Source organism: Salmo trutta, chromosome 1 (assembly GCF_901001165.1).
Source record: "Salmo trutta chromosome 1, fSalTru1.1, whole genome shotgun sequence".
NCBI lineage: Eukaryota > Metazoa > Chordata > Actinopteri > Salmoniformes > Salmonidae > Salmo > Salmo trutta.
Genome location: NC_042957.1, coordinates 16,382,329 through 16,396,095, shown reverse-complemented (window position 1 = coordinate 16,396,095; position 13,767 = coordinate 16,382,329). Strand labels below are relative to the sequence as shown.

At 42.2% G+C, this 13,767-nt stretch overlaps 1 protein-coding gene across 3 annotated transcripts in view; it reads left to right on the top strand.

Moving 5' to 3' along the window:
- Window positions 1-910: 910 nt before the first annotated feature.
- Window positions 911-13,767, top strand: part of LOC115171829 (ena/VASP-like protein) — a 134,037-nt gene continuing 121,180 nt past the window's right edge. For all 3 annotated transcript variants that reach the window (XM_029729195.1, XM_029729105.1, XM_029729034.1), the window contains exon 1: window positions 911-1,292. In XM_029729195.1, the coding sequence (XP_029585055.1) occupies window positions 1,288-1,292 (5 nt within the window). In that variant the 5' untranslated portion in view covers window positions 911-1,287. The remainder of the gene's footprint in view (window positions 1,293-13,767) is intronic.

Genomic DNA, 13,767 nt, shown 5'->3' with positions numbered 1-13,767 from the left:
TTCCCTGAGCCTCCTTGGCCCTTGAAATGCTCGGTCTGATGGTGTAGGCATTAGGAAACAAAATAGAAAATATTTACATACACAGACCTGATTGGCTGATAGGATGGTCTAGAGCCCACCCCCTTTCCCAGATAAACAGATCACATTGTGAATGTCGTGATGTGGGCCAAAAGTTCCATTCCACCTGAGCAGTCTGAAAATCTCGGCTCTTAAACAAAATAGCCATTATCATAATTTTCACAATTTCAGTGTTATTTCAACCTCATAGTGTGGAAATATAATTTAAGAAAAAACTGTAAAATCACAATTTAACTGGAATGCCCCTTTAAGTTGGCTCAACTTCAAGGATATTTCTGCTTTAATGGTATCTGAAGAATATGTGGCTTGAAAATCAAGGCTAGACAGTGGAAGTGAAAGTCTGTGACCACACTAAGATCTTAGTTGGGTACAGATCATTCACACCTGCCATCTTGCAGGCTATGTTCAATGATTCCGTCGGTGATTCCTTGATGTTATGTCCTTGGCCCTGTACTTTGTCTGCATGCAGGTCAGAAGATCTTAGTCGTGTAAAATAAAGGTTAAATTAATAAATAAAATAAAAATAGGTTTCAGGTGTCCTAACCCAAAACCATGCCTACATTAAGTGCTAGACATGTTACATTATTACCTGGTGGTGTTGTCAGGGTCACAGGCTTAGTGGTCACACTTCAAAAAAGAAACCTGAGTTAGAACCCGACGACCATTGAATATCATTGGTTTGGAGAGGAAACAGAAGGGTGGTATAGACTTAGCGTACAGTAGCTACAGCAGCTGTAGACCTTCAGCGAACTAAGCCACGGTGACTGCCCCCCCCCCCTCTCTATATCCCTCCCTCCCCCCCGCGCGTCCACTCTCCGTGTGCTGGACGAAGGGAAGATGGCACCCCAGAAGCCGCTGTCAGCTGCACAGACCGGTGTCTCGCCAGGACAGTTCTCCGTAGCGTTCTGAAATGGCACCGAAAACACCGGCAGGACCTCGAGAGGGACCGGTTAGAGATTCACTTTAAAAGAGACTAAAACTGTGGCATCGTTTTGTGGCATTTACCCCACCCTGTCGCCTTTCTAGCACCTGCCTTGCTCTGCATATCGCCGGCAGGATTCGTAGCATTGGCGTAGCCTAGGCTATAGCTACATAATACATATTATAATATTTACATCGACTATATTCTGGACTGAGAGAATCGTCCAGAAAGGGTGACATATTGAATACAGGTCATTCGTCATTTATCATTACGGTGGAGAGAAGAAGATGAGGTAAGCAAAGCATGCTCTGGCCGTCCGCGTTATTAATGCACAATGAACCACACACAGACTGCCGCTGCTGCTACTGCAAGGCTGGATCAGATCCGAGGACGGATTTGATGGGATTGTAAGGGATAGAGTCGGATAAACCGAAAATATCAAATTCATAGTATAACATTTTATTCGTGCTGTCGAGGACGCACTTAGCAAATATGCCGCTCTTAAAGCCAGGCTTTTATTATAGTCAAATTTTGTTTTTTAGGATGACCGGCGACTCTACCTTTATTTGAGCCTATGAGGTGGGGCTGTGAATTCTCCATGTGAATAGGGGAAAAGGAATCCGCTTCAGTGTCAAAAAGCAACGAGCATGGCCATAGACACAGGAGAGAAAGCGTTGATAAAACACAAAAGCAGCAAACGTCTCAACCCAGCTCTTGCTCGTGCTCCCATACAATCTCTGATGTGTCACCAACACCGAGGGAGTAGTCTGCAGATGGATCTGTTGTCATAGAAACCAGACTACACGTGCGTCATGTGTAACATGGTTATAAGTGGTGGCTCTAACATAGAAATATAATTGAATCCATTCTAATTCTATTCTGTGTTATAAATGGTTCCAGAATGCCATGGAATTGGAATTTTGATTCTATGATTTTGATTCTATGGGCCTTTTTGGATTGTAGGGTACACAGTTGTCTGATCACAACATTAACTCATAGGATTTCTCATCACCAAAAACAACCAACAAATGTAATTTTATCAGGCCATCAGATCCTGCAACATGCTCAGGTGAACACACACACAAGACACACAGACCCAGGTCAACTGGTCTGTGATCAGTGTTTACCTCCAATAGAGGGAATGCTTTCCCCTCTGTGTCTTGTGCTGATTGTGGTCTCTGTTTTGTGACCAGCAGCTCCTACTGGTTCAAAAGCATTTACCATGTTCCAGTACTTTCTCACTGAGCTAGTTCCAGTACTTTCTCACTGAGCTAGTTCCAGTACTTTCTCACTGAGCTAGTTCCAGTACTTTCTCACTGAGCTAGTTCCAGTACTTTCTCACTGAGCCAGTTCCAGTATTATCTCACTGAGCCAGTTCCAGTACTTTCTCACTGAGCCAGTTCAAATCAAATCAAATGTATTTATATAGCCCTTCTTACATCAGCTGATATCTCAAAGTGCTGTACAGAAACCCAGCCTAAAACCCCAAACAGCAAGCCATGCAGGTGTAGAAGCAATGCAGGTGTAGTTCCAGTATTATCTCACTGAGCCAGTTCCAGTATTATCTCACTGAGCCAGTTCCAGTATTATTTCACTGAGCCAGTTCCAGTATTATCTCACTGAGCCAGTTCCAGTATTATCTCACTGAGCCAGTTCCAGTATTATCTCACTGAGCCAGTTCAAATCAAATCAAATGTATTTATATAGCCCTTCTTACATCAGCTGATATCTCAAAGTGCTGTACAGAAACCCAGCCTAAAACTCCAAACAGCAAGCCATGCAGGTGTAGAAGCAATGCAGGTGTAGTTCCAGTATTATCTCACTGAGCCAGTTCCAGTATTATCTCACTGAGCCAGTTCCAGTATTATCTCACTGAGCCAGTTCCAGTATTATCTCACTGAGCCAGTTCCAGTATTATCTCACTGAGCCAGTTCCAGTATTATCTCACTGAGCCAGTTCCAGTATTATCTCACTGAGCCAGTTCCCATATTATTTCACTGAGCCAGTTCCAGTATTATCTCACTGAGCCAGTTCCAGTATTATCTCACTGAGCCAGTTCCAGTATTATCTCATTAAGCCAGTTCCAGTATTATCTCACTAAGCCAGTTCCAGTATTATCTCACTGAGCTAGTTCCAGTATTATCTCTCTGAGCTAGTTCCAGTATTATCTCTCTGAGCTAGTTCCAGTATTATCTCTCTGAGCTAGTTCCAGTATTATCTCACTAAGCTAGTTCCAGTATTATCTCACTGAGCCAGTTCCAGTATTATCTCACTAAGCCAGTTCCAGTATTATCTCACTAAGCCAGTTCCAGTATTATCTCACTGAGCTAGTTCCAGTATTATCTCACTAAGCTAGTTCCAGTATTATCTCACTGAGCCAGTTCCAGTATTATCTCACTAAGCCAGTTCCAGTATTATCTCACAAAGCCAGTTCCAGTATTATCTCACTGAGCTAGTTCCAGTATTATCTCTCTGAGCTAGTTCCAGTATTATCTCACTAAGCTAGTTCCAGTATTATCTCACTGAGCTAGTTCCAGTATTATCTCTCTGAGCTAGTTCCAGTATTATCTCACTGAGCTAGTTCCAGTATTATCTCACTGAGCCAGTTCCAGTATTATCTCACTGAGCCAGTTCCAATATTATTTCACTGAGCCAGTTCCAGTATTATCTCTCTGAGCTAGTTCCAGTATTATCTCTCTGAGCTAGTTCCAGTATTATCTCTCTGAGCTAGTTCCAGTATTATCTCACTAAGCTAGTTCCAGTATTATCTCACTGAGCCAGTTCCAGTATTATCTCACTAAGCCAGTTCCAGTATTATCTCACTAAGCCAGTTCCAGTATTATCTCACTGAGCCAGTTCCAGTATTATCTCACTAAGCTAGTTCCAGTATTATCTCACTAAGCCAGTTCCAGTATTATCTCACTAAGCCAGTTCCAGTATTATCTCACTGAGCTAGTTCCAGTATTATCTCACTAAGCTAGTTCCAGTATTATCTCACTGAGCCAGTTCCAGTATTATCTCACTAAGCCAGTTCCAGTATTATCTCACAAAGCCAGTTCCAGTATTATCTCACTGAGCTAGTTCCAGTATTATCTCTCTGAGCTAGTTCCAGTATTATCTCACTAAGCCAGTTCCAGTATTATCTCACTAAGCCAGTTCCAGTATTATCTCACTGAGCCAGTTCCAGTATTATCTCACTGAGCCAGTTCCAGTATTATCTCACTGAGCTAGTTCCAGTATTATCTCACTAAGCCATACCCAGAACTCAGTTGCTCTATCAAATCTCAAATCTCACATCAAACACAGCCACCCTAACCAAAAGGGACAGTTCTTCCTGCAAATCAGATCACCAACCCAATCAGAACTGGCCTTACTGTAGTGTAACACTGAATCGTGGCCAATCCGCCAAGGTTTTACTGTCGCTCTGTGGTGACTGCCAGCCTTTGGCACAGGTCTGCTGCAGGCTGAGGAACCCCAGGTAGAGGCGAATTGTTGTTGGCAGTGTTTGGGCAGCCAATCTCTCTCTTTCTGTGTGTGTGTGTGTGTGCGTGTGCGTGCGTGTGCGTGCGTGTGTCTAGGCTGTATCTCCCAAGGTCAGAGTGGGAGTGTGCCAAGAATGCCCACAGTCAGACAGTGCCCTCTATCTATGCCCACAGGGCGGTATTCCCTGTCCCCTCCTCACCTCTCCTTCTGTCTCCCCTTCTTTCACCTAGGCCTCCAGCCTACTCTTTCCACCTCCATTATCACACTGATCCCTCATCCCCATCTCCTCCCCTTTCTCCCATGCACCCTGTCTCTCCTTTACCCTCTCCCCTTCCCTGCCACCCTGGCATTGAGCATAGCGTATACCCTACCTAAGACACTTTTCATCAGCTGTTTTTGTATGCTTACTGTGCCATGAGCTAACCCAAGCTGACCCTACCAAACTGACTGACTTCAATGGTTATATGTCTGTGAGCGTCATATATGTCTGGCTGGGGATGTAAACCCATGTAGCCTACACTGTTATAGAGCTGTACAGTAGGTGGCAACATTGACTGTGGTTCAACCATTATTCATCTGTAGTAATGTGTATGGGTGTTTTGGGGTGTGAGTGTGTATTCGCAGTAAGTGATTGTTGGTCTCTCTAACAGTGACATAATGGCCATTGATTCTAACCAGATGAAGTAATCTCTACAGGTCAAACATACATTAGTCAAGGTTACAGACTCAGAACCTCACTGGTTGCGTCCCAATACCATCCTATTCCCTATAAAGTGCACTACATAGGGAATTGGGTTCCATTTGGAATGCAGCCACTGTTTCCATTCAGAGTTAACCTACAGTATACTGGACTAAAAGCTTTTCTCACTGTTGGTTCACACACACTGACCTGCATTCAGTCACGTTCATGGTGAATTTCACATCACTAATAGAGTTTCCTATTTAATCAGACTAACCCCAAGTGTATGGGGTTTTGCTTAAATGTAACTAATAAATTACTTATCTGAATTAAACTTCCCAAAGGGTGAGGTGAGGGGGGTGAGGGGGATTATATTAAAATAAGACATGATAATATTTAAGTCTGTGCCCCAGTCATGCAACCTGGTCTCAGAGAATTTCGTATTATTCAGTACATAAATCCGAGACACTCCATTTAGTATATGTTACATTTCGTATGGTATGTATTAATTTGTGGATGTCCATCACCCATTTCGTAAGATATGTTACGAATTACAATTTATATTATATGTTGCGACTTTGCAAAATGTATATGTTCCGATTTTGCAAAACGTATGATATGTTACAAATTCTAACTAGGTGGCTAATGTATGCTAGCTGGCTAATGTTAGCTAGGCTAGGGATTAGGATTAGGGGTTAGGGTTAAAGTTAGGGTTAAGTTTAGGAGTTAGGTTAAAGGGTTAAGGTTAGGGTTAGGTGAAGGGTTAGCTAAAAGGGTTAAGGTTAGGGTTAGCTAACATGCTAAGTAGTTGCAAAGTAGCTAAAAAGTAGTAAGTAGTTGAAAAGTTGCTAATTAGTTCAAATGCAAAAGTTTTCCGTAATGAGATTCGAACTCGCAACCTTTGGGTTGCTAGATATTCGCGTTATATGTCTACCCATCCACCCCGACCAACCACCTTCATTTCCTTTTTGCCTATATCAAACACCTGTCTTATATTACCACACCAATCGTAACATTTCATACTAAATAAACTTTATTGGATTTACGTACAGAATAATATGAAATGCTCTGAGACCAGATTGAGGCATATTATTACATGTTAAGTCTATTAGCAGGTTATCAGTTAGAGTAGTAATATTATGTGTATTAAGGTGAGATGTGAACGTGTTGGAGAAGGTGGCTCTCTCTGGATGTGTGTGTGGGTATGTGGTGGGCATAGTTTTGCCTGTTGACGTGTGTGCACTCACGGTTTCAGCCTGTTGGCTTGTCATGGTGTGTTTGTGTACGTTTTTTTGTGTTCCAATTCATGTTTCAAGTTAACTTTCTTTTCTTTGCATTTCTTTAGCACTTCAAAGTCACAAGATAGAGACGATGTATTACATAGTATTCTCTTATTGCTATGAATATAGAGGCCCCTCTCCCTCTCTGTCTCGCTCTATCTCTCTTGCTCTCTCTCTCTGTCTCTCGCTCTCTGTGATGTTATTACTGTCTCCTGTTAATTGCTGATTGATAGTAGAGGTTGACCGATTATGATTTTTCAACGCCAATACCGATTATTGGAGGGCCAAAAACAAACAAACCACTGCCGATTTATCGGCCGATTTATTCATTTATTTGTAATAATGACAATTACAACAGTATTGAATTAACACTTTTATTTTAACTTAATATAATACATCAATAAAATCAATTTAGCCTCAAATAAATAATGAAACATGTTCAATTTGGTTTAAATAATGCAAAAACAAAGTGTTGGAGAAGAAAGTAAAAGTGCAATATGTGCCATGTAAAAAAGCTAACGTTTAAGTTCCTTGCTCAGAACATGAGAACATATGAAAGCTGATGGTTCCTTTTAACATGAGTCTTCAATATTCCCAGGTAAGAAGTTTTAGGTTGTAGGAATTATAGGAATTATAGGACTATTTCTCTCTATACGATTTGTATTTCATATACCTTTGACTATTGGATGTTTTTATAGGCACTTTAGTATTGCCAGTGTAACAGTATAGCTTCCGTCCCTCTCCTCGCCCCTACCTGGGCTCGAACCAGGAACACATCGACAACAGCCACCCTCGAAGTAGCGTTACCCATGCAGAGCAAGGGGAACAACTACTCCAAGTCTCAGAGCGAGTGACGTCACCGATTGAAACGCTATTAGCGCGCACCCCGCTACATAGCTAGACCTTTCACATCGGTTACACCAGCCTAATCTTGGGAGTTGATAGGCTTGAAGTCATAAACAGCTCAATGCTTGAAGCACAGCGAAGAGCTGCTGGCAAATGCAGGAAAGTGCTGTTTGAATGAACGCTTACGAGCCTGCTGCTGCCTACCACCGCTCAGTCAGACTGCTCTATCAAATATCAAATCATACTCTTAATTATAACATAATAACACACAGAAATACGAGCCTTAGGTCATTAATATGGTCAAATCCGGAAACTATCATCTCAAACAAAACGTTTATTCTTTCAGTGAAATACGGAACCGTTCCGTATTTTATCTAACGGGTGGCATCCCTAAGTCTAAATATTGCTGTTACATTGTATAACCTTCAATGTTATGTCATAATTATGTACAATTTTGGCAAATTAATTACGGTCTTTGTTAGGAATAAATGGTCTTCACACAGTTCGCAACGAGCCAGGCGGCCCAAACTGCTGCATATACCCTGACTCTGCTTGCATGGAACGCAAGAGAAGTGACACAATTTCCCTAGTTATAAGAAATTCATGTTAGCAGGCAATATTAACTAAATATGCAGGTTTAAATATATATACTTGTGTATTGATTTTAAAGAAAGGCATTGATGTTTTTGGTTAGGTACATTGATGCAACGACAGTGTTTTTTCGTGAATGTGCTTGTTAAATCATCACCCGTTTGTCGATGTAGGCTGTGATTCAATGATAAATTAACAGGCACCGCATCGATTATATGCAACGCAGGACACGTTAGATAAACTAGTTATATCATCAACCATGTGTAGTTAACTAGTGATTATGTTAAGATTGATTGTTTTTTATAAGATAAGTTTAATGCTAGCTAGCAACTTACCTTGGCTTCTTGCTGCACTCGCGTAACAGGTAGTCAGCCTGCCATGCAGGCTCCTCGTGGAGTGCAATGTAATCGGCCACAATCGGTGTCCAAAAATGCCGATTGCCGATTGTTATGAAAACTTGAAATCGGCCCTAATTAATCGGCCATTGTGAATAATGGGTCGACCTCTAATTGATAGTCTTTATTGTGACTGTGATCAGACAGCAGCAGTGTCGTCTCGAATGAATCTGCTGTTGTCACACTGGTGAGTTAAACCCTTTAACGAGTAAGCCAACCATTAACCACAGACTAACGTGAGAATAGACTCACTCATTACTGCTGGGAAGTATTGGAGGGAGTATAGAAGAGACAGACTTTAGGTAGTGTTGGTGTTAGTATGTATACTATGAAAAAGACAGGTTTAAGTCATTTCTCTGTCTCCAGCAGGTCCAATTAAAAGCCTAACACTTCTATCCAGCTGTAGTTGATTTATATATATATATAACTGATGCACTTAAACCTCCCTGTGAGAGAATTCTGAAATGTAATTTAGCACTGAAAGCATGCGGGCCATCGATCTAGCACGAAGCTTAATGGTTTGGGTTGATGTGTATTGGAGTGTGTGGTTAATGGTGTGTGTGTGTGTGTATGTGTGTGTGTGTATGGTATGTGTGTGTGTGTGTGTGTGTATGGTGTGTGTGCGTGTGTGTGTGTGTGTGTGTATGGTGTGTGTGTGTGTGTGTGTGTGTGTATGGTGTGTGTGTGTGTATGTGTGTGTGTGTGTGTGTGTATGGTGTTTGTGTGTGCGTGTGTGTGTGTGTGTGTATGGTGTGTGCGTGTGTGTGTGTGTGTATGGTGTGTGTGTGTGTGTGTGTGTGTGATCCATATGTGTGCTGGTGGATGGCGATATGTGTGTGCTTGTTTCAGCTGAGCTAGGGGTGACTACCAAGTATAATTCAAGTGACTCATTCCAGTTCCATGGCAGCCCCCTCACTACTCGATGCACCACAGAGAGTACAGCAGACAGTAGAGAGATGGGAATACGTGCCAATATCTTTGTTTGAGGATACCCTGAAACTACGGGGCTGGACCTAGGCTTATATTCACTGCTTCTGGAATATCCTTTGCTTATGAGAGTACCATGATGCTACCTTTCAAGCCTTTACCCCTAGCCTGAGCACCCCTGTAATTCAACCCCTGCGGCTGAATTATATGGATCTTCTTGGTCCTTTGAGGTTTACTGTAAGGCTTGGTTCCAGGTGGAATCCATTCACTGTGCACTTTGAACTGGCACAGGTGAGTGCTTTGTAGTCCCACAGCTGTGTGCTCTGAAGTAAACTATAGTTAATTGTTGGAAAATCCTAACTCCTAGAAATGAGGCAGAGGCACGGCTGAGAGATACAGTACACTTCCAAGCTGTGGAATTTGTATCTTTCGAATTCATGCAGTAAAACTGTTTTTTTAGAAGACATTTTGATGTTTGCAGCATTTTTCTCCGATAGTTTGATGGTTGAACACGTGAAACGAAAAATGAATGTATGAGAGTTTCTGTGGTCGCACAGAATGAATTTGATTTTGGTGGCAAACATTTGTTACTCTATACAACTACAAAGTAATCCTGTTTAAGAATCATCGCTTCAGGTAATTTAAATGTAAAGGCGTGCTTTGTTTTTCCTTGTAATTGTAGAGGTGTTCATCACTTTGCCGGTAGGAGATTGTGACTGCAAACGGGTACGTTTGAGAGCGCAATGTTTTTAACTGTGTTGTTTGTCCCAGGGGGAAGATCATTGATAAATTGAACATTGAAATGTGTAACAAAAGGCATGGTTTAGCACATTGATTGCTATCAGCTATGCCTGAATTTCAAGTCTGGGTTCGGTCAGTGCTCTGGTCAGTTTATGTTGCTTTTCGTCCTGTTTATTATTTTGTAAATATGTAATGTACTTTTTTCTCCTAGTTATTCTCCACTTTGTAAGTACTCACACATTGGTTGCATAATGAAATGGAAGCTGTAGATATCATTGGTTGCATAATGAAATGGAAGCTGTAGATATCATTGGTTGCATAATGAAATGGAAGCTGTAGATAACATTGGTTGTAAATTGGTGAAGTAAGTTATGTAATGCTGTGATAATGTAGAACAGAGAGTAAGGAAGGAGAGCTGTAGTGCATCATCATCAAGCATCATAAATGACTGTTTTCCTAAATGCTCATTTATGCGCGCTCTGAAAATGGGAGGCTGCTTAAGGACGGTATGATGCAATTGCGGAGCCTATCGAGGCTTGCGGAGGCTAAATTGAGCGCCGTACCACATCGCTGTAGCACTCCGCATTGACATGATTGGTTGACGGTAGGTGGCCGTGGGAGGTCCGGTATAAATACAAACTCACTTCCTTGACAACTTCCTTCACAACAGCTCTGCTCAGCTCCGAGAAGCGCAAAAAGTATGTTTGCTCTGACTTCTGCGGAGGCTGCATCACAGTAAATGCTGTACGGCCACTGCAGGTGTCAGATTGACCATGCAGAGCCGTTAAGGCAGTGTGGCTAGGCCGCTGCAGGTGTCAGATTGACCATGCAGAGCCGTTAAGGCAGTGTGGCTAGGCCGCTGCAGGTGTCAGATTGACCATGCAGAGCCGTTAAGGCAGTGTGGCTAGGCCGCTGCAGGTGTCAGATTGACCATGCAGAGCCGTTAAGGCAGTGTGGCTAGGCTGCTGCAGTGTGTCAGAATAATCCACAAAGAGAGTCAGAGGTAATCAAGTCTTTTTGAATAAGATTTTAAAAAATGTGCCCTCCTTTACTCTACGCCCCCGATCTCTCTCTCTTTCTCTTACACACACACACACACACACATACAGATGTGCGCAGACGCACACACACACGCACACACACACACACACATGTTTGTTTTACTATCCTTGTGGGAACCAAACAATTGATTCCCATTTAAAATTCTATTTTCCTTAACCCCTAACCCTATCCCTTAATCCAACCCTAACCCTAAACTTAACTTCCCCCCTAACCTTAGCCCCTAACCCTAATTGTAACCCTAAACCTAACCCCTAAGCCACAGATGACGTAATCTTTATTGCACTCCACACTGCCCTCTCCCACCTGGACAAGAGGAACACCTAGCTGAGAGTGCTGTTCATTGACTACAGTTTAGCGTTCAACACCATAGTGATCTGGCAGTGTGGTGCCAAGACAACAACCTCTCCCTCAACGTCAGCGAGACAAAGAAACTGATTGTGGAATACAGGAAATGGAGGGCTGAGCACTTGGGCTGTGAATAACCACGTAACTGATGGTTATGAAGGATGAAGACAGTCATGAAAATAAAATAAAACCATAGGCCTACATTCATTTATCATTTATTTTATTTTTATTAACTTTATTTTCATGTGGATAAACTTTACCTAATAGAGGGAGTGTTTACTAATGATTATAAGCAATTGTTTTTGCTAACATAGTTTGTCTATTAAAGTGTTCACGTCTCCTCTTCTTTCCAACTGCCCTTTGATGCTACAGCAGCTACTCCGCTAGGTGCTAAATGCTAGGTGCTAGATGCTAGGTGCTAGATGCTAGGTGCTAGATGCTAGGTGCTAGATGCTAGGTGCTAGGTGCTAGATGCTAGGTGTTAGGTGCTAGGTGCTAGATGCTAGGTGCTAGATGCTAGGTGCTAGATGCTAGGTGCTAGATGCTAGACACTAGATGCTAAATGCTAGATGCACGGTGTGTATAGCACTATGGCACTTCAGTAAAAACAATTGTTTCTGTGGACTTTCTTTTATACAATGCACATTTTCATTGCTTGCTAGTAAATAAATCAATCAGTCTTATAAAAAGAGTTGGATGTGTCTGACTATTCATTAATTATTCAACAGCGGTCGACAAGGTTGTTCTATTTCTGAGGCCTATAATGCGCTAGATGCTCACGTCTCCACGTTGGGTGAAATGGACAATGCTCCAATCACCTCCAACCTGGCAAAAAAAGTAGAATAGTAGCCTAGGCTATACAGTGTCGGCCCACAATGCACTTTAATGATTGCCCATGTGGTAGCCTACCGTTTGTAATACCGGTCGTTAATCCTTGTTATTTGGTTCTGTTAATGCATGTACAGTTGAAGTCGGAAGTTTACATACACCTTAGCCAAATACATTTAAACTCAGTTTTTCACAATTCCTGACATTTAATCCTAGTGAAAATTCCCTGTCTTAGGTCAGTTAGGATCACCACTTTACTTTAAGAATGTGAAATGTCAGAATAATAGTAGAGAGAATGATTTATTTCAGCTTTTATTTCTTTCATCACATTCCCAGTGGGTCAGAAGTTTACGTACACTCAATTAGTATTTGGTAGCATTGCCTTTAAATTGTTTAACTTGGGTCAAACGTTTCGGGTAGCCTTCCACAAGCTTCCCACAATAAGTTGGGTGAATTTTGGCCCATTCCTCCTGACAGAGCTGGTGGAACTGAGTCAGGTTTGTAGGCCTCCTTGCTTGCACACGCTTTTTCAGTTCTGCCCACAAATTTTCTATAGGGTTGAGGTCAGGGCTTTGTGATGGCCAGTCCAATACCTTGACTTTGTTGTCCTTAAGCCATTTTGCCACAACTTTGGAAGTATGCTTGAGGTCATTGTCTATTTGGAAGACCCATTTGCGACCAAGCTTTAACTTTCTGACTGATGTCTTGAGATGTTGCTGCAATATATCCACATAATTTTCTTTCCTCATGATGCCATCTATTTTGTAAAGTGCAGCAGTCCCTCCTGCAGCAAAGCACCCCCACAACATGATGCAGCCACCCCTGTGCTTCACGGTTGGGATGGTGTTCTTCGGCTTGCAAGCCTCCCCCTTTTTCCTCCAAACATAACGATGGTCATTATGGCCAAACAGTTCTATTTTTGTTTCATCAGACCAGAGGACATTTCTCCAAAAAGTACGATCTTTGTCCCCATATGCAGTTGCAAACCGTAATCTGGCTTTTTTATGGCGGTTTTGGGGCAGTGGCTTCTTCCTTGCTGAGCGGCCTTTCAGGTTATGTCGGTATAGGACTCGGTTATGTCGGTATAGGACTCGTTTTACTGTGGATATAGATACTTTTGTACCTGTTTCCTCCAGCATCTTCACAAGGTCCTTTGCTGTTGTTCTGGGATTGGTTTGCACTTTTCGCACCAAAGTACGTTCATCTCTAGGAGACAGAACGCGTCTCCTTCCTGAACGGTATGACGGCTGCGTGGTCCCATGGTGTTTATACTTGCGTACTATTGTTTGTACAGATGTACAGAGGTACCTTCAGGCATTTGGAAATTGCTCCCAAGGATGAACCAGACTTGTGGAGGTCTACAATTTCTTTTCTGAGGTCTTGGCTGATTTCTTTTGATTTTTCCATGATGTCAAGCAAAGAGGCACTGAGTTTGAAGGTAGGCCTTGAAATACATCCACAGGTACTCCTCCAATTGACTCAAATGATGTCAATTAGCCTATCAGAAGCTTCTAAAGCCATTGCATAATTTTCTGCAATTTTCCAAGCTGTTTATATAGGCACAGTCAAGTTAGTGTATGTAAACTTCTG